Consider the following 21,662-nt stretch of genomic DNA (forward strand, 5'->3'; position numbering starts at 1 on the left):
CTACAAGGAACAGACTGAACTGCCCTGATGTTCCAGAGACACTGTTTGTGATGTTCCCTGCCACAGAGCAGGGTGATGTGTTTCCTTCAACCTTTTCCATTTTTCTTTATTCCTTTTTAAACTAATTGTTAATTAAATAAACTGTATTGCTTTAAATTGTATAAAATGATCAGTGGGTCAGGGAGGTGCCCAGTGCAGAGAGAGTACCCCGGAGTGGGGACACCCTAGCCCCTGTCCTAGGTGACCACAGCAGGGTTGGGGGTCAAGCCCCCCAGGAATCCTGGGCCCAGCCTTGTCGGGGTTTACGAGGACTCTGCCAGACAGGAGAGTGGAAGGGGAGTCCTCAAGGGCAGGGAGGCCTCTGGGTAAAGGAAGTGGGAGCGAGGACTCGGATCCTTTCGTTAGCCCACTTCACCGGGGTAGTGCAGAAGCCAGGAAAGTTCCCCACAATAGCGGGACCATTCCCCCGCTTACACTGAGCTGGAGCTGCCGGGATCCCCCTGGCAGGGGCATGTGCCCTGGACAGCTCACACTTCCCCCCAGCTGTGGGCGCTTGTGGGAGAGGAGCCCCGCAGCCCCTCAGACCCAGGACAGGCAGGTCCAGTCTCCGCACGTCCCTGAGGCGAGGCTCTGCTCACCGGTTCTGCACCATGTTCATCACCATCCAGTCGGAGGGATACACTGTCTTGCCGATCAGGTCCTTGAACAGGATGAAGGTCTCCATGAGAAAGTCCTGCCAAGTAAGGAGGCCCTGTTAGGAGCCAGGGTGCTGCAGTCGCCTGTGGGCCCTGGGGGTGCCCGGGGGTGAGGGTGCCCAGGCCGGGCAGGGCGAGCTGCCTGAGGATGGAGGTGAGGCTGACGGGCTGGGGAAGCAGTGAGAGGATGTGGCGCCCGGGGGTGAGGGTGCACAGCCCGGGCAGGGCGAGCTGGCTGAGGATGGAGGTGAGGCTGACGGGCAGGGGAAGCAGCGAGAGGATGGGGCGCCCGGGGGTGAGGGTGCCCAGCCCGGGCAGGGCGAGCTGGCTGAGGATGGAGGTGAGGCTGACGGGCAGGGGAAGCAGCGAGAGGATGTGGCGCCCGGGGGTGAGGGTGCACAGCCCGGGCAGGGCGAGCTGGCTGAGGATGGAGGTGAGGCTGACGGGCAGGGGAAGCAGCGAGAGGATGGGGCGCCCGGGGGTGAGGGTGCCCAGCCCGGGCAGGGCGAGCTGGCTGAGGATGGAGGTGAGGCTGACGGGCAGGGGAAGCAGCGAGAGGATGGGGTGCCCGGGGGTGAGGGTGCCCAGCCCAAGCAGGGCGAGCTGGCTGAGGATGGAGGTGAGGCTGACGGGCAGGGGAAGCAGCGAGAGGATGGGGCGCCCGGGGGTGAGGGTGCCCAGCCCGGGCAGGGCGAGCTGGCTGAGGATGGAGGTGAGGCTGACGGGCAGGGGAAGCAGCGAGAGGATGGGGCGCCCGGGGGTGAGGGTGCCCAGCCCGGGCAGGGCGAGCTGGCTGAGGATGGAGGTTAGGCTGACGGGCAGGGGAAGCAGCGAGAGGATGGGGCGCCTGGGGGTGAGGGTGCCCAGCCCGGGCAGGGCGAGCTGGCTGAGGATGGAGGTGAGGCTGACGGGCAGGGGAAGCAGCGAGAGGATGGGGTGCCCGGGGGTGAGGGTGCCCAGCCCAAGCAGGGCGAGCTGGCTGAGGATGGAGGTGAGGCTGACGGGCAGGGGAAGCAGCGAGAGGATGGGGCGCCCGGGGGTGAGGGTGCCCAGCCCGGGCAGGGCGAGCTGGCTGAGGATGGAGGTTAGGCTGACGGGCAGGGGAAGCAGCGAGAGGATGGGGCGCCCGGGGGTGAGGGTGCCCAGCCCGGGCAGGGCGAGCTGGCTGAGGATGGAGGTGAGGCTGACGGGCTGGGGAAGCAGCGAGAGGATGGGGCGCCCGGGGGTGAGGGTGCCCAGCCCGGGCAGGGCGAGCTGGCTGAGGATGGAGGTGAGGCTGACGGGCTGGGGAAGCAGCGAGAGGATGGGGCGCCCGGGGGTGAGGGTGCCCAGCCCGGGCAGGGCGAGCTGGCTGAGGATGGAGGTGAGGCTGACGGGCTGGGGAAGCAGCGAGAGGATGGGGCGCCTGGGGTTGAGGGAAGGGTTTGCCCATCTCTTCAGGGCTCTCGTAGGGCCCCAAGAGCAAAGTGTCTCCTCCCTGGCTTGGGACTGGGCTGCACCAGCTCCTCCCCCAGGCATCAGCCTGTCTCTAGCTGGCGTCGCCACCACGGCCTCTGGCGCGAAGCTGCAGCTGAGTCTGGCGGCACTGGCTCCTGGCTCACTCCCGGGGCCACATTGCGAGCCCAAGGGCAGGAGACTGGCCAGGCTCAGGGGACACTGGCCCTGCTCACCCGCTGTCCGGGGCAGGGACGCAGACATGCCTCCTGGCTCTGGGGCTGCCAGGCATAAGCTCAGCTCAGCCCTCCCCTGCCGCGACCCTCCCCAGCCAGCAGCAGGGGATCAGGCCAGCTGCCCCCTTGGCAGGGCACCACAACGGGGGGTGGAGAGGGCACAGCTTCCCCCCACCCTCGCACACTGGGTCCAAGCTTGTCCCCAGTCGGTCCCTCGGAGGCAGCATGGCGCGAGCGGGCAGGTCTCTTCCCTCTGCCCACCGAGAACAGGAACAACAGCAGAGGCGCTCGGGCTGGGGGGTGCCAAGGACACAGAGCTGGCAGTGGGGGTGCCATGGGGGGGGTGCCGAGGAGCTGGAGGTGGGGTGCCGTGGGGGAGGGGGTGCTGAGGAGCTGGAGCTGGGGTGCCGTGGGGGAGGGGGTGCCGAGGAGCTGGCTCTGGGGTACTGTGGGGGAGGGGATGCTGAGGAGCTGGCTCTGGGGTACCGTGGGGGAGGGGGTGCCGAGGAGCTGGAGGTGGGGTGCCGTGGGGGAGGGGATGCTGAGGAGCTGACTCTGGGGTACTGTGGGGGAGGGGGTACTGAGGAGCTGACTCTGGGGTGCCGTGGGGGAGGGGGTGCCGAGGAGCTGGAGCTGGGGTGCCGTGGGGGAGGGGGTGCCGAGGAGCTGGAGGTGGGGTGCCGTGGGGGAGGGGATGCTGAGGAGCTGGCGCTGGGGTACCGTGGGGGAGGGGGTGCCGAGGAGCTGGAGGTGGGGTGCCGTGGGGGAGGGGGTACTGAGGAGCTGACTCTGGGGTGCCGTGGGGGGAGGGGCCGGTGGTAGCCTGGGGAACAGCACTCTTACTACTGCGCAGCCTGCAGAGCCGCCCCCCCCCAGACCCCGAACTCCGCCACCGTCTCCTAGCAACGTCTGGGGGGGCTGGCGCTGGGGGGCACTAGTGCGGGGGGAGGCGAGCACAGAAAAGCACCAACCCCCGCCCCCAGCTATTCAGCTTTGTGGCTCAGGCTCGGATATGGCCAGGCCCATGTCCCGCCCCCACTGACCCACCCCCCCTCCCTCCCTTGGGTGTCTGTCCCAGTCTCCTCCCTTCAATCCCCCTCCCGCCCTGGCTCCGCAGCCCCTCCTCCCATCCCGTCCCCTCTGCTGCAGAGCTGCTCCTAGAGCTCATGCCCGAGCCGATGCTAGCTGGGGACGTGCTGGGAGCTGCTGGCCTTTGCCCCCCGCGGGCCCTACGTGACCCCCTCCCATAGACGCACCAAGGCGAGGCATCACAGCCAGTGAGCCTGGCCAGTGCCTCCCGCTGCAGCCTGGCTTGGGGGCGGCCTGCCAGCTGGCCACTGCTTGTCTGGGTGTGGGAGACCCCTGCCCGCAGCCCATGGGAAGGGATGCGGAGCAGCTGGGGAGTGTCTGGGACAGGACGGGGGCAGGGGCTGTCCGGCCTCGGGGGGTGCTACGCCAGCACCACGACGGGCGACAGCCCCGAGAGCTGCCGCGTTGGGCCCTGGAGAGCACAGGCTGAGCGGGCGACTCACCATCAGGTCGGTCCGGGCTGAGAAGGCCTGGATGTAGGAGCTGTAATGGGCCTCGTCCATCTGGTTCAGGATGGCTGCCATGCAGGCCACGTAGTGACTCTGAGGAGAGACAGCCCCAGGGAGTTAAACTGGATATAAACTGGACATTAGGAAGTTTAGACTTGAAATTAGACGAAGGTTTCTAATCATTCGAGGAGTGAAGTTCTGGAACAGCCTTCCAAGGGGAGCAGTGGGGGCAAAAGACATATCTGGCTTCAAGATTGAGCTTGATAAGTTTATGGAGGGGATGGTATTGTCATAGAAATTTCTGTCCGTTCCAGCTGAGGAATAAGGAGGGACAGACACAGCTAGCCAAGCAAGGAGCCCCGGGAGGGGCGATCCGTTTATTTCAATTGCAATCGGGTTCGAGCTCATAAGTCAGCAAGAACAAAGAAAACACTTACACCAAAGCATTATATGCAGTTGACTATGATAATCTATTGCTTTACGATTGGCCAAAATTTGCCATCATTACCATACATAATTAGCAAGCTACATGTATCTGCCCCTCTTATGACCCCTTATTGTTCATCTACTTGCCCCCTCCTCCTTGCTTATTTTGCAAACCAAGCAGTTTATCCACAGGACGCAGGTACAGAAAGGTCCATTGTCTGCAGGTTTGGAGTTTGGCTACATTTCCTCTCGAAGGAACTTCCTGGGTTAAGACATAGCAATAGCTGACCCTGTGTGTACGTGACAAATTTGCCCCCTGGCAGTTAAGTAGAATAATTTTATATCAGTATGATGGGATAGCCTCATTTTGGCAATTAATTGATCTTTCACTATTAGCGGTAAATAGGCCCAATGGCCTGTGATGGGATGTTAGATGGGGTGGGATCTGAGTTACTACAGAGAATTCTTTCCTGGGTGCTGGCTGGTGAGTCTTGCCCACATGCTCAGGGTTTAGCTGATCGCCATATTTGGGGTCGGGAAGGAATTTTCCTCCAGGGCTGATTGGCAGATGCCCTGGGGGGGTTTTGCCTTCCTCTGCAGCGTGGAGCACAGGTCACTTGCTGGAGGATTCTCTGCACCTTGAGGTCTTTAAACCACGATTTGAGGACTTCAATAACTCAGGCATAGGTTAGGGGTTTGCGTGGGTGAGATTCTGTGGCTTGCGTTGTGCAGGAGGTCGGACTAGATGATCATAATGGTCCCTTCTGACTTTAAAGTCTATGAGTCTATGAGTCAACAGGACAGATGCTGAGTGACCCAGGCCTTGGGGTGCAGCGAACCAAGCGATTGCTCTCTGGGGTCCCCTGGCCTGACCCCCGGCCTCAGCCCGCCCATAGAATCATAGAATCATAGGACTGGAAGGGACCTCGAGAGGTCATCTAGTCCAGTCCCCTGCACTCATGGCAGGACTATTATCTAGACCATCCCTGACAGGTGTTTGTCTAACCTGCTCTTAAAAACCTCCAATGATGGAGATTCCACAACCTCCCTGGGCAATTTATTCCAGTGCTTAACCACCCTGACAGTTAGGGAGTTTCTCCTAATGTCCAACCTAAACTGCCCTTGCTGCAATTTAAGCCCATTGCTTCTTGTCCTATCCTCAGAGGTTAAGAACAATTTTTCTCCCTCCTCCTTTTATGTACTTGAAAACTGTTATGTCCCCTCTCAGTCTTCTCTTTTCCAGACAAAACAAACCTAATTTTTTCAATCTTCCCTCATAGTCATGTTCTCTAGACCTTTAATATTTTTTGTTGCTCTTCTCTGGATTCTCTCCAATTTGTCCACATCTTTCCTGAAATGTGGCACCCAGAACTGGACACAATACTCCAGTTGAGGCCTAATCAGCACGGAGTAGAGCGGAAGAATTACTTCTCATGTCTTGCTTACAACACGCCTGCTAATACATCCCAGAATGATGTTCAGTTTTTTTGCAACAGCATTACACTGTTCACTCATTTTTAGCTTGTGATCCACTATGACCCCAGCTCCCTTTCTGCAGTACTCCTTCCTAGGTAGTCATTTCTAGGGCTGTCAATTAATCACAGTTAACTCAAGCAATTAACTAAAAAAAATTAATCACGATTTAAAAATTTAATCGTGATTAATCGCACTGTTAAACAATAGAATACCAATTAAAATTTATTAAATATTTGTGGATGTTTTTCTACATTTTTGAATATATTGATTTCTATTACAACACAGAATACAAAGTGTACAGAGCTCACTTGATATTATTTTTTATTACAAATATTTGCATTTTAAAAATGACAAACAAAAGAAATAGTCAACCTTCTGCTGGTGGCATCTGACTCAGATGATGAAAATGAGCATGCATCAGTCTGCTTTGCTTTGGATCGTTATTGAGCAGAACCCATCATCACCATGGACGCATGTCCCCTGGAATGGTGGTTGAAGCATGAAGGGACACATGAATCTTTAGCGGATCTGGCACGTAAATATCTTGCAACACCGTCTACAACAGTGCCATGCGAACGCCTGTTCTCACTTTCAGGTGACATTGTAAATAAGAAGCAGGCAGCATTATCTCCTGCAAATGTAAACAAACTTGTTTGTCTGAGTGATTGCCTGAAGTAGGACTGAATGGACTTGTAGGTTTTACATTGTTTTATTTTTGAATGCAGTTATTTTTTGTACATAATCCTACATTTGTAAGTTCAACTTTCATGATAAAGAGATTGCACTACAGTACTTGTATGAGGTGAACTGAAAAATACTATTTTTTTGTTTTTTACAGTGCAAATATTTGTAATTAAAAATAAATATAAAGTGAGCACTGTACACTTTGTATTCTGTGTTGTAATTTAAATTAATACATTTGAAAATGTAGAAAACATCCAAAAATATTTAAATAAATTGTATACTATTATTGTTTAACAGCGCGATTAATCACGTGATTAATCACAATTAATTGTGCAATTAATCACGATTACTTTTTTAATCGCTTAACAGCCCTAGTCATTTCTCATTTTGTATGTGTGCAATTGATGGTTCCTTCCTAAGTGGAATACTTTGCTTTTGTCCTTATTGAATATCATCCTATGTACTTCAGACCATTTCTCCAGTTTGTCAAGATCATTTTGAATTCTAATCCTGTCCTCCAAAGCACTTGCAACCCCTCCCAGCTTGGTATCGTCCGCCAACTTTATAAGTGTACTCACTGTACCATTATTTAAATAATTGACGAAGATATTGAACAGAACCGATCCCGTCCTGCTGGTCAGACCCCGCACCCCAATGTTTTTTTACATTTTTTTTATAAAGCGCTCTTATCCAAAGCACATTACAATAGTTAGCTAACGGTACAAACAATGTTTGGAAAGATCATTAAGTGGTCCACCAAGACCCTCAGCAATTTTCAAGTGGTCTGTGGAAAAATAAATTAGACTACAAAAACAATCAAGGTACCTCACTTTATTTTCATGTACTTGCTATTACTTATAGGAGGAGGATGAAGAAAAAAAGAATGAAAACGGGGGCGGGGGGAGATAAGGGAGAATGGTCTTTTTCTTGGCTGGGTCCCAAGGAGGGGCCCAACAACGAAGCTGAGCACAGGGCCCCACTCACTCTAAATCCGGCAGTGCAGGCAGGGAGGAGTGTTCTGCAGGAGATGCCAATTAACTCTGCATTCTGGGGAGTCCTTGGGAGACATCAAATGGCCACAGCTAAGCAGGAGCCTTTAAGAAGAGGGTGGGGTATCTGATTATCCTATGTGTTTTCAGGAGACTGGGAACAGTGTGTAGGAGGTTTTGCTTGGGAGAACCCTGTGACACAGAGTCCCCTGTTTTTTGCAAACAACTCTTGTCTCAGACCTGACAAACTCACTACATCAAACACATGCTTTGCAGGATTTTTACCCATAAGGAGTACCATGCAAGGTATCCACAGAAGGCGCATAACTTATCAAGACTCAATCACTGTGAGGTGTATGGACAGGAAATACTTAAGGAATAATGTAACTATATTGAAAATTTGCTTTATGATCTTGGAGTAAACTTTAGTCACCAGGGATAATGTGTCTCAGTGATGGCCCATTCAAGCAGGAGGGAGTTGTCACCCATCCCTGCTTAGCCAGTGAAGGCTCAATTGTCTAGATTTGCTCCATCCCAAGACTATCCCTGGAAAACCATCAGAAACAACTGTCAACAATCAAAACCACTTCGAGGTAAAAAAGGAACATTACAACAGACAGGGGATGGCCCAATCTAAGAATAGAGACAAAAGACGAGTTCAGTGTAGCACGGGGGGGGGGGGGGGGGGGGAGGCGGGAAGTCTCTCTGTATCTGTTCCCTGAAGAAACGTCTGGTGGGGCAGGGGTGTTTTCATGGATGTTTGGATCCTGGTTCCTGTGAAGCCAGTCAGCTCTGCAACAGACTTTCGGGGGAAAACCTCCTTTATTCAATAGGAGTCACAGCTTCTAAGGTCAGAAGAGGTCATTGTGATCATCTTGTCAGACCTCCTCCATAGCACAGCACAGGCCAGAGAACTTTCCTAAACTAATTCCCAGAGCAGATGTATCAAAAACATCCAACCGTCATTTAAAAATGGTCAGTGATGGCGGGGGGATCTACCACAATCCTGGGTAAATTGTTCCAATGGTTAATTATTCTCATGGTTAAAAATGTACACCTTATTTCCAGTCTGAATTTGTTTAGCTTCAACTTCCAGCCATCCCATTATACATTTCTCTGCTAGATTGAAGATCCTATTATTAAATATTGGTTCCCCAGGTAGGCACTTACAAACTGTAATCAAGTTACCCCTTAACCTTCTCTTTGTTAAGCTTAATAGATTGAGCTCCTTGAGTCTCTCAATATAAGGCAGGTTTTCTAATCCTTTATTCATTTGCGTGGCTCTTCTCCGAAACCTCTCCAATTTATTAACATCCTTCTTAAACTGTGGGCACCAGAACTGGACACGGGATTCCAGCAGCAGTTACACCTGTCCCAAATATAGAAGTAAAATCACCTCTCTGCTCCTACTTGTGGTTCCCAGGATCACATTAGCTCTTTTGGGCACAACATCACACTGGGAGCTCATGTTCAACTGGTTATCCACCATGACCCCCAAATCTTTTTCAGAGTCAGAGTCCCCCACCCTGGAAGCACGGCCTGCGTGCTTTGTTCCTAGATGTGCACATTTACGGTTAGTTAGATTAAAATGCACATTGTTTGCTTGCATCCAGCTTACCAAGCAATTGAATCAGTGGCCTGTCCTCTTCATTATTACCACTCCCCCAATTTTTATGTTAATCTGCAAACTTTATCAGTGATGATGTTATGTTTTCTTCCAGGTCACTGATAACAATGTGAAATAGCACAGGGCAGAGAATCGATCTCACCAGGACCCCACTGGAAACAGACCTGCCCCAGGATGATTCTCCATTGACAGTTACATTTGAGATGGAGAGGTTCCTCACCGTGTGCAGTAGCTGGTGTTCTCTGAGATGTGCCCCACTTCAGCTGTGCTTGCGCCCTGTGCCTTTGATGAGAGATTTTTGGTAGCAGTGCCTGTTTGGCCCACTCATTCTCATGCCCTGCACTGAGGCTATATGGGGCTGTGTGGGCAAACCGCCCTCAGTTCCTTCTGCACCGCAAAGTCCCACAATGGAGGCTCCAAAGCAGAGGGGAAGGAGGGTGAGTAGTGGTGCACCCAGAGGGACATACATCTCAAAGAACGGAACCTCTCCTTCTTCTAGGGTGACCAGATGTCCCGATTTTATAGGGACAGTCCCGATTTTTGGGTCTTTTTCTTATATAGGCTCCTACTACTCCCCCACCCCTGTCCCAATTTTTCACATTTGCCGTCTGGTCACCCTTCCTCCTTCTTTGAGCAGTGTCACTGTGGGTGCTCCACTTCAGGGGACTCCTAAGCAGTACGGCCCGAAGGGGGGGGGGGGGGAGAGATTCGGTGCAGAGTCCAAAACAGAGGAGAGAACTGTGTTGCCTACAGCCACATCTGATCTGGCCACAGGCCCAAGGCATGATGGTTAGAAAAGGTAGGGTCTGAAGACCATGTCACCACTCTACAGATGTCTGCAACTGATACATCCTTAAGGAAGGCTATAGAAGTAAAAAGTGCACTAGCAGAATGTGCTCTCACTCTTGAAGCTGAGTTTGCTTAATAACAGATCTTAATACATCTGGAGATCCACTTTGATAACCTCTGTTTCCAAATAACTGAACCCTTGTTTCTGTCCGCAATGGATACAAATAGTCTGGGAGACTAAAAGCTTTGGTCTTATTTAAGTAAAAAGCTAATGCTCTCCTGACATCTAGGGTACAGAACATGGCTTCTTGACTAGCCAACATTGTTTTGGGAAAAACATAAGAGATGAATGGTTAGATTCATATGAAATTCCGAGGACACAAGGTAAAAATCTAGCCTGGGCCCGCAGCAATTCTTTCTCTCTGGTGAATACTGTAAATGTGGGTCCACTGTTAAAGCCCCCAATTCTCTGGCCCTTCAGTCCAAAGTTATAGCTACAAATGAAGCTGTCTTCACTGATAGATCTGACAAAGAACACACAGCTAGCGACTCAAGGGGATGCGTCATGAGGCAACTAAGGACCAGATTCAGGTCCCAGCTAGGAGCAGGGATTCTGATTTGTGAGCAGATTTGACAAACTTCTTAGGAATCTTACTGTGGCTGGGTCAGCAAAGAGCGAAACCCCCCCCCCCCCCATGGATAGGTGAAAGGCTCTTATTGCCGCGAAGTGTACCCCAATGGGGTTCACAGAAAGACCTGATATTTTCAGTTCCAACAGGTAATCCAGTACAGTAACTCCTCACTTAAAGTCGTCCTGGTTAACGTTGTTTCGTTGTTACATTGCCGATCAATTAGGGAACATGCTCGTTTAAAGTTGTGCAATGCTCCCTTCTAACGTTGTTTGGCAGCCACCTGCTTTGTCCACTGCTTGCAGAAAGAGCAGCCCGTTGCAGCTAGCTGGTGGGGGCTTGGAACCAGGGTGGACCAGCAGCTCCCCAGCAGCTCCCTGCTCCCCTAAGTTCTCTGTGCGGCAGCTGCCTGTATGCTCGGGGTACTGCTGATCGCCATATTTGGGGTCGGGAAGGAATTTTCCTCCAGGGTAGATTGGCAGAGGCCCTGGAGGTTTTTCGCCTTCCTCCGCAGCATAGGGCAGGGGTCGCAGGCTGGAAGATTCTGTTGTGGGTGGGTCAGCTTTTGTGGCCTGCATCATGCGGGAGGTCAGACTAGATGACCATATTGGTCCCTTCTGACCTTAAAGTCTATGAGTCTATGAGTCTATGAGCAGGCTATCAATTGCCGGCAGTTCAGCTGTCCCTCCCCCCACTGCCCTGTGCTGCTCCTGCCCTCTGCCTTGGAGCTGCTCCCAGGAGCCTCCTGCTTGCTGTGCGGGTGGGGGGGGGGAAGAGGGGTGCTAATGTCAGGGTGTCCCCCTTTCCCCACTCCTTCCCCCCATCTCCATAGAGCGGGAGGGGGACACACGACAGGCAGGGGCGGCTCTATGTATTTCACCGCCCCAAGCACGGCAGTCAGGGGGCCTTCGGCGGCGCACCTGCGGGCGGTCTGTGGTCACGCAGATTCGGTAGCGTTTCTGTGGGTGATCTGCCGGTCCCGCAGCTTCAGTGTCCCCGCCGCTGAATTACCGCCAAAGCCACAGGACCGGCGGACCTCCCACAGGCACGCCGCCGAAGGCCGCCTGACTGCCGCCCTCACAGCGACTGGCAGGCCGCCCCCCGTGGCTTGCCGCCCCAGGCACGCGCTTGGTGCGCTGGTATCTGGAGCCACCCCTGACGACAGGGCTCAGGACAATGGAGGGAGCTTGCTGGAAGCAGCTGCTGTCTTAACTTGTTGATCTCCTTAAAAGGGCAATGTACTTAGAGTGGGGTCAGCGTACTTAAAGGGGCAATGCACGTCTCTCTCACACACAGGGGTGTGTCTCTGTCTCTCTCTGCCATGCTGTCTCCCCTTCCTCCATTCGTGCTGCCTTGTAGAGTGTGAGGCTACATTAACAACAATGTGTTATCCCTTGAGGGCTCAGCCGAGTGCTAGCTCATCATTTAGCAGTAAGGCATTCCCTGGGAAATATCCCACCCTCTTCCACCCTCTGACTCTACCACCTCAACCAAGCTTCACACTCATCATTGCTGTGTACAGTATTAAATTGTTTGTTTAAAACTTATACAGTGTATATGTGAGTGTGTTTATCTCTCTCTCTCTCTCTCTCTCTCTCTCTATATATATATATATATAATATAGTCTTTTGTCTGGCAAAAAATTTTTCCATGGAACCTAACCCCCTCATTTACATTAATTCTTATGGGAAAATTGAATTCGCTTAACATCGTTTCACTTAAAGTCGCATTTTTCAGGAACATAACTACAACGTTACGTGAGGAGTTACTGTACTCTGGGAAAGGGAGAACGAATAGGTGAAATCTGATGATTGCTACACCAAACAGAATGACGCTTCCATTTCTGGATCTAAATATTTCTTGTAGATTCTTTTCTACTGTTTAATAAAACTTGTTATACTTCTAATGAACAGGATACCTCTATTCCTGACAACCCCCGAGGAACCATGCTCTGAGCCTCAAAACCTGCAGGTTGGGGTGAAATGTCCAACCAGCATCCTGAGTCAGGAGGTGAGGAATGATCAGAAGTCACAATGGAGGGTAAGAAGTGAGTCTGATTAGGTAGGGATACCAAACTTCTTCCCTGAGATGAGAAAAGTGTCTCCTAGGAACTGGGGATCGAGACCCCCTCTTGGAACAATACTTGATGCATCTTGCGTTGCCTGCTGCAGCAAATAGTGGAACCTCCAGGCTAGGAATATCACGTGGAAGGCTCAGGAGTTTAGTTCCCATTTGTAATTTAGAGAGAAATGTCTGCTGAGGTCATCTGCCAGGGTGTTCTGAACACCTCGGAGGAATGAAGCTGAGATGACTATCTGGTTGGCTATGGGTCGCTTCAGCAAAGAGAGATGGGGAACGTGCTGCTCCCTGATGGATAATGGAATGCATGCATGCCACCTTGTCTGTCATTATCTTTATTGACTTGGACCTGATCAGCGTAAGCAAGCATTTTTGAGGGCTCTTAGTTCCAGAACATTGATGGGAAGAAGCTGCTCCTGTACTGACCATTTGCCCTGAACCTTATGAGGTCCCAGATGTGCCCCCAACCCAGACGTGAAGCGTCCAACTTTATGACTGTGGTAGGGGGATTCTGGAAGAACGGAACACATTGCACATGTTTTGGTTGTGTCTTCTCTTGGGAAGCAGGACAGCTGCAGCCGAGATGCTCAACCCTGACCACTGCAGTGGATATCAATCGAGCGACCATATTTGCAGCATCCAATGAGGCCTGGACCGGTGTTCTTGCCAGAAGCTAATCCTGTTGTATAACCGCTTTAAATCAATCAGTCATGATGTTCCACTAGCAGGTGCTCAATAAAGGAATTAAATTTGTTGTCGTTTACATAATCGTGTTTGGCCAGGAGTGCCTGATGGTTTGCTATTCTCAACTAAAGCGTGGCTGAAGAGTAAGATTTGCGGACCAAAAAGATTGAACCTCTTTTGGTCTTTGCTATGCTGTCTACCCTGCTCATTAACAGCCTCCAACACCAAGGATTTCAGAGCTGTGTGAGAAAATAGAAACTTCTACTTCCCTGGCAGGGATGTAATACTTTTTATCCGCCCTCTTGTATGTAGGTGGTGCAGTAGCTGGGGTTTGCCAAACAGTTTTAGCAGGCTCCATGAGAGCTTCATTGACCAGAATGGCAATCTTCATCGATGCTGAAGTATGTAATATGTCTAGGAGTTTATGGTGGGACTTCTGAAACTTCTCTAAGGGAATCTGCATTGCATCAACAATTCATCTCCTCAGTTCCTGAAATTGTCTGAAGTCATCCGCCATAGAAGGTAGTGGAGGCATCACAGCGTTATCAGGTGATGAGGAAGAAATATTAGTAAGAGGTGTCACCTCCTTATCTGCCCTGACCTCTTGCTCCTCCACGGTCTCTTTCGGATAGATAGTGGTAGAGGAGGTTGAGGTGAGTGGGCCCTTCTCTGTTCCCTCTGGTGGTGTGATGACTTGGATGTAAATTGTTGACAGCAGAACGCCCATAGGTCGCAGCAAAGCCACTGAGGGGCCCAAATGGCACAGGGGGAGGCAACCATGTGAGTCCCTGCCAAGTGGGTGCCCTTTGGCGTCTATCTTGCTGCATCCAAAGAAGTGAGGTTTTTACCCACGAAAGCTTATGCCCAAATAAATCTGTTAGTCTTTAAGGTGCCACCAGACTCCTTGTTGTTTTTGTAGATACAGACTAACACGGCTACCCCCTGATACTTGAGGGAGAGCAGTGTGTCCTGGAATAGACAAAGGGAACTTAGATGGAACTGAAGAGTCCTCATCCACATACTCCTGGGGGGAGACAGCTGTTCCATTTGCAAGATAGCCAGGGGCAAACGTGGTATTCCAGGAGACTGGCGGGCCAGTTACTGAGAGAATCTTAATGCTGACAAGCTCCCAGCACTCATTAACAGGAAACTCAAACTCCAAAGATGCTATCAGGTCCTTAGGGTACCTAAATTCTTGCGGCACCGATGGTGTCAAACAGAGGATCGAGCAGGACCCCATGGAGGGCAGCTTTGGTACCAATGCAGCTGGTACCGAGTGCTTGACATGGGAGTGAGTCGCTTTGATTCCCTCGGCACTGTAGGTGCCCGAGTGGTCTTTGGTACTGCTGATTTTCCTGTTACCGGTTCCAAATGTTGTTCATCGCTAGGCTAAGAACTCTTCACCACAATGTCTCTGCTGCTCTGGGTATCGGTGTCCCACTGTCTGGAGCGGCTCACCACTGTGAGTGCCGACCTCAGGGCAGACTGTCAGAAAACAGGGCAGACAACCCCAGGTGGTGGTGTGGTCTATAATTAGATTTCACCAAGCCAGTGACAAATTGGAACTCTTGGATCTCTGTACCAGTCCTCCCCTGGAGTCACAGACAGTCCCCTCAGACTCCCAGTCTCTCTTGCCACCCAAAGAACCTGCACTTAGTGATAATAGTCACTTATACCAAAACTCACACATCAGGTTGCTCCCAGTCCTGAGAGACTGTCACTTACCCCAGATCAGTTGGTACCCTAGATCTTACACCAAAGACAATGCTGGCAGCCAATTCTATAGTAAACTAACAGAAGGTTTATTAGCTAAGAAAAGGAAGTGAGAGTTATGGAGAGTTTAAAGCAGGTAAAATATATGTACAGGTGAGTCGCGGTTTGTAATTGCAAATGGTGGCAGTGATGTAATGAACTGCCAGTTTCCCAAAAGTCTTTTCAGGGTACCCAGATTGTCCCTGGGGATCTCCGCTGTGCATCTGGTACCCTGCCCTGTAAGAGTCCAAACAGGCCAGAGATGCAGGATCCTTCCTCGACAGAAAACAAGCTGACAGCCAGGGTCACCGCCCAGGTGGGCTTTTCCTGTGATGGCGGTGCGCGAGAAACGCACTTTGAGTCACTGACCTGTGGTCATCACACACGATGGCCACTTGCTTTGAAATTAGCACTTGTCTGTTAAAGTCCTTCACTAGCATTCCACAAGGCTTCCTTGATGGGCTGCTTATTACAGGGGTGCACACACAGTAAATGTTGCTATGATATTACACCAGGAGACAGGTCAGTGAAAACAATGCAGGTAACATCCCAGGAATTTTCATGGAGTTTAAACATCAAATACACTCTTCTACCTTCAACGATCACTTTGATCTCTACTAATACCCAGGTGAATTGGCCTGGATACACTCTGGCATGACCTGCTCTGCCAGGGTCACAATGTGTTCCAGAGATTGGGACCATGTCTGTCTCAGACGACGGACTCCTCTTCGCCTTTGCAGTACCAACATCACTTGGCACCTGCGTGGCACTCCTCTTGGGACCCGAGGGCTCCATACTCTTCTTGGGTGTCGGTGACAAAGATTTTCTTGGAGATTTACTCATCTCCTTGTGCTCAGAGGTGAGTAACGGGGCTACCTTTGCTGAGGTCTTCAGTACCATAGATGTACTTGCTGCCACAGTACCACCTATTTCTCTAGCGGCATCCAGTGACCAAGATATCAATATGGATGAGGCCCTATCAGTACTGGGAGATCTATGTACAGGGAGGTCCTCCCCCCTGGGATCTGAAGCTGTCCACAGGGCTTGCTCCATCATCAGCAGCTTAAATTTGATCTTCCTGTTTTTTTTTTTGGGGGGGGGGGTCTATCCTTGAAGGAAGTGAGTATCTTGCACTTACTAGGGATATTGGTATCACCCAAACAGCACAGGCTGTGGGAATGCCCATCGCTGACCGGAGTAGCCACATGATAAGAGAGTCACCTTTAGCATCCCAGCGAGTGAAAGAAAGAAAGAAAGAAAGAACAAAAGAAAAGGGAACGGCTGATCCAATAACTACAAACACTCTATACTAACTTCTGAATAGTAGCAGAGAACAGGCACAGCTGTAGGTCCCACCTCAGGCTGAAGGCTATTGAGAAGGAATTGAGGGCAATTCGCCCATGCAGCCCCATATAGCCTTCGTGCGGATGTGGGGCACATGTGCAGGCTGAACAAGCACTGCTACCAGAAATCTCTGATCAAAGGCGCAGGTGCACCTGAAGTGGAGCACCCACAGGGACACTCTTGAAGAATTGCTGGTTTTTAATCCATTTAATGCGCGACATAATTAATTTTATATTGTTCTAGGTTTTTAATCAAAATGTCTTACGGTATCAAGTCAAATGCCTTATAGACGTCTAAGAACATTACATCACCACTATTACCTTTATCAGCCAAACTTGTAATCTCATAAAAAAAATCAAGTTAGTTTGACAGGATCTACCTTCCAAAAGCCCATGTTAATTACATTAGCCTCCTTTAGTTCTTTATTAATTGACTCCAGTAGCAGCCATGCCACTATCTTGTCTGTGATCGGTGTCAAGCCGACAGGCTTATAATTTACCTGGGTCATCCCAGTTACTCTTTTTAAAAATTGCACATTAGCTTTGTTCCAGTCTTCTGGAATTTCCCCAGTGCTCCAAGACTTATTGAAAATCAACATTAACAGTCCAGTGAGCTCCACAACCAGCTCTTTTAAATCTCTTGCATACAAGTTATCTGGACATGCTGATTTTAAAATGTCTAACTTTAGTAGCTTCTGTTTAACATCCAATAGTGAGACTAATGGAATGGAAAGAGTGTATATGATGAGACTGCATCATCTGTTCTTCCCCAAATATTGAACAGAAATATTTATTGAACACTTCTGCTTTTTCCACATTATTATTGATAATTCTACAATTCCCATCTAGTGGTCCATCTACAGACCAATACCATTCCCCCCCCCAATATATTTAAAAAACTCCTTCTTATTGTCCTTAACTCTGCTGGCCATAGAGTTCACCTTGTGTCCTTTGGCTTCCCTTATCAATTTTGTACAATGCCTAACTTCTGATTAATATTCATTACTATCAACTTCCCCTTTCTATTTATCTAATCAATCATCTATCTACCTAAGCTGTCTTCTCTTCCCCTCTAACCCAGGTTGTTTTTTTAGGCAGCACAGACTTTTTCCTCAATTGTGGGGCTGTGGGTTTTTGGACATCTAGTAAGATGTTCTTAAACTATTCCCAATTATCATTCACATTTTTCTGATTAAATTCTTCCTCCCACCGATCTGGCTCATACTTGTTTTCAGCTTTGTGAAACTGGCCCTATTAAAGCACCAAGTATATCTATTACTGGTCTCGACTTTATTCTGGTTGGACATTATAAATGAGATCAAGTCATGAGCACTTGTACCTAAGTTACCATTAATTTTTACAATCAGTTCTCCTTTATCTGCTAGGACAAGGTCTAATAACAAATTCCCCCACATTGGCTGCAACACTTTTTCAGTTAGGAAATTCTCATCCACAATGTTTAAAAATTCCAAGGATGTTTTTCTCCTGGCAGCATAAGACTCCAGCGTACGCCTCTCAAACTGAAGACCCCCAGGATCACAGTGTTTGTGTTGCCTACACATTACAGACAGGTGTGTGAGGAGGCTGTCATCCTGGTGCCTAGTGTGATTTGATGGTCGGTAGCAGACACTAACTAGTACCCCTAGTAACTATTGATAAGTGTAGGCCTCAGTTTGTGGGTTGGGATTTTGTTTTGTATTGTAACCATTTGTTTCCACCACTCTCGAATGTCCAGCTGAATCTCTATTCGTTCTTACATAAACCTGCTGTTGTTTTATTACAAGTGCTCACCGATGCTGTGTGATTTACAGAAGCGACGGCTGAAGATAAAACTGGGAAACTGGGGCATGCTGCTCCTTTGGGGCAGAGGATCTGGGACTCCTGTGAGCAGCCAGTGTCAGGGGCTGGATAGCACAGGGGAGTCAGGGACTGGGGTGCACCTGCCCTGTGAAGTCAGGGCTGGCCGACTCCAGAGGACAGTGCTGGAGTGGCTCACAGGCTGGTGGTGGTAGGGAGCTGACACCCAGCCACCCTGGGCAAGGCCCCTGTGACACTCTGTACCTCAAAGTAGCACGCTGGAACCCCCATACTCCCCCCGCGATAGGATTATGATGTTTTGTACAAAGGGTGCCTTGTGAGGGATCATTTGTAAGTCTGGATGGGCTGAACACGAATAACCTGGTGGATTGTATGTGCTCTCATGGTATGTGAAGTTGCTGTATGTGTTACAATTACAACAAGGGAACATCAGAACAGCCACACTGGGTCAGACCAAAGGTCCATCTAGCCCAGTGTCCTGTCTCCCGCAGTGGCCAATGCCAGGGGCCCCAGAGGGAACGTAATCATCAAGTGATCCATCTCGAAGAAGGCGCATACACAATGGAGATGGCTTGACCAATGGGGACTGCCTGACCCCCACTCACAGCAGGATCTTTCTAGCTGCTGGAAGAAGGTATAAAAAGAGAGACAGTGACATCATCATTTGGCCTCTCTCTCTCCCCCCCCCCCCCCAGCTCAACACCTGGAGGGACATGTGGAGGACAAAGACTTAGAACTGGGGAGTTTGGTCTCAGGCTGGAAAAGGCTCCAGTCTGTGTACTGAGGATCTGTAACCTGCTTGTACTAGCTGTCAAGGTGAGAAAAACTGTTTGATTCAACTCTGGCTTAGACTAAAAGTTTTGGATTTAGACTGCGCGATTCTATTTTTATTTCTCAAGGTAACTAACTTGGACTTCGTGCCTACCACTTACAATCTCTCTTTCTGTCATTAATAAACTTATTTTAATGTTCTATCTAAAGCGCTTGGGAAAGCTGCTCAGGTTGCAAAGGCTGGTGCATGTCCCCTCTCCTGGGGGGAAGGGATAGCTCAGTGGGTTGAGCATTGGCCTGCTAAACCCAGGATTGTGAGTTCAATCCTTGAGGGGGCCACTTAGGGATCTGGGGCAAAATCAGTACTTGGTCCTGCTAGTGAAGGCAGGGGACTGGACTCGACTCGACTCAATGACCTTTCAAGGTTCCTTCTAGTTCTATGAGATAGGTATATCTCCATATATTAGGAGCGGTGAACAGCAGAGGGAGTTTGCCTCCGAGAGGAGGTACGCTAAGTGCTGCATTAGCGGGGCTGTGTTGCAGAGTGTCTGTTGCTGGGACAGTTTGACCGTGTGCTTGTTTGCTTGAAAAGTGTGAATTGGGAGTGCTTTGTTCCAAGTGGGCCTGACTGGTATATAAGGGCAGTCAGCGGTGAACAGCAGAGGCTAACAGCTCATTGAGGGTTTCTCTGAGTAGTTACTGCAACAGCTGAGGAAGGTGATATGGAAGGTGAGCAATCAGCTGTTGTAACCTGCACAGGTTGTGCCATGTTTCTCTTTCTTCCACAGGACAGAAGCGACTTTGTCTGTACAAAGTGCAAGCTGGTCTCCATATTGGAAGAGAAGGTTCAAGGTCTGGAGAAACAAGTATCGACTCTGTGTTGCATAAGGGAAAATGAAGATTTCCTGGACAGACGTCAGGAGATGCTTCTACGGCCACAACGTTCTGAAGATTCAGAGCAGGCGCAACAGGGACAGAAGGATGGTGAAGAAGTTTGGCAGCATGTGACCTCCAGAAGGAGAAAGAGGAGTGTCCATGTACCAGCAATGGAGATACAGGCGAGCAATCGTTTCCATGTTCTCTCTACAGGTACTAATGCGGAGAGTGGACTAGATGACACATCTGAGGGAAGGGAGCAGAAGGAGATTCCACCAATTGGAAGGCAAAAGATGCACTGTCCTAGGGATGAGGGTTCCACAACCACCACTCCCAAGAGGAGGAGGAGGGTGGTGGTGGTGGTGGTGGTGGTCGGGGACTCTCTCCTCAGGGGGACTGAGTCATCTATCTGCCGCCCCGACCGGGAAAACCGAGAGGTCTGCTGCTTGCCAGGAGCTAGGATGCACGATGTGACGGAGAGACTGCCGAGACTCATCAAGCCCTCGGATCGCTACCCATTCCTGCTTTTCCACGTGGGAACCAATGATACTGCCAAGAATGACCTTGAGCGGATCACTGCAGACTACGTAGCTCTGGGAAGAAGGATTAAGGCGTTTGAGGCGCAAGTGGTGTTCTCGTCCATCCTCCCTGTGCAAGGAAAAGGCCTGGGTAGAGACCGTCGAATCGTGGAAGTCAACGAATGGCTACGCAGGTGGTGTCGGAGAGAAGGCTTTGGATTCTTCGACCATGGGATGGTGTTCCAAGGAGGAGGAGTGCTAAGCAGAGACGGGCTCCACCTAAAGAAGAGAGGGAAGAGCATCTTCGCAAGCAGGCTGGCTAACCTAGTGAGGAGGGCTTTAAACTAGGTTCACCGGGGGAAGGAGACCAAAGCCCTGAGGTAAGTGGGGAAATGGGATCCTGGGAGGAAGCACGAGCAGGAGAGCGTAAGAGGGGAGGACTCCTGTCTCAGACTGAGAAAGCGGGACAATCAGCAAGTTGTCTTAAGTGCCTATACACAAATGCAAGAAGCCTGGGAAACAAGCAGGGAGAACTGGAAGTCCTGGCACAGTCAAGGAACTATGATGTCATTGGAATAACAGAGACTTGGTGGGATAACTCACATGACTGGAGTACTGTCATGGATGGATATAAACTGTTCAGGAAGGACAGGCAGGGCACAAAAGGTGGGGGAGTTGCATTGTATGTAAGAGAGGAGTATGACTGCACAGAGCTCCGGTATGAAACTGCAGAAAAACCTGAGAATCTCTGGATAAAGTTGAGAAGTGTGAGCAACAAGGGTGATGTCGTGGTCGGAGTCTGCTATAGACCACCAGACCAGGGGGATGAGGTGGACGAGGCTTTCTTCCAGCAACTAACAGAAGTTGCTAGATCGCAGGCCCTGGTTCTCATAGGAGACTTTAATCACCCTGATATCTGCTGGGAGAGCAATACAGCGGTGCACAGACAATCCAGGAAGTTTTTGGAAAGTGTAGGGGACAATTTCCTGGTGCAAGTGCTGGAGGAACCAACTAGGCGCAGAGCTTTTCTTGACCTGCTGCTCACAAACAGGGAAGAATTAGTAGGGGAAGCAAAAGTGGATGGGAACCTGGGAGGCAGTGACCATGAGATGGTCGAGTTCAGGATCCTGACACAAGGAAGAAAGGAGAGCAGCAGAATACGGACCCTGGACTTCAGAAAAGCAGACTTTGACTCCCTCAGGGAACAGATGGGCAGGATCCCCTGGGAGAACAACATGAAGGGCAAAGGGGTCCAGGAGAGCTGGCTGTATTTTAAAGAATCCTTATTGCGGTTGCAG

At 50.5% G+C, this 21,662-nt stretch overlaps 1 protein-coding gene across 1 annotated transcript in view; it reads right to left on the bottom strand.

The window, feature by feature from the left end:
* Positions 1 to 21,662, bottom strand: part of LOC135879496 (dedicator of cytokinesis protein 2-like) — a 334,214-nt gene that overhangs the window by 53,319 nt on the left and 259,233 nt on the right. The window contains exons 29-30 of the mRNA XM_065405506.1: positions 3,898 to 3,996; positions 639 to 733 (exon numbers count right to left, since the gene is read on the bottom strand). Of these exons, the coding sequence (XP_065261578.1) occupies positions 639 to 733; positions 3,898 to 3,996 (194 nt within the window). The remainder of the gene's footprint in view (positions 1 to 638; positions 734 to 3,897; positions 3,997 to 21,662) is intronic.

The sequence above is a fragment of the Emys orbicularis genome, chromosome 5 (assembly GCF_028017835.1).
Source record: "Emys orbicularis isolate rEmyOrb1 chromosome 5, rEmyOrb1.hap1, whole genome shotgun sequence".
Classification (NCBI taxonomy): Eukaryota; Metazoa; Chordata; order Testudines; family Emydidae; genus Emys; species Emys orbicularis.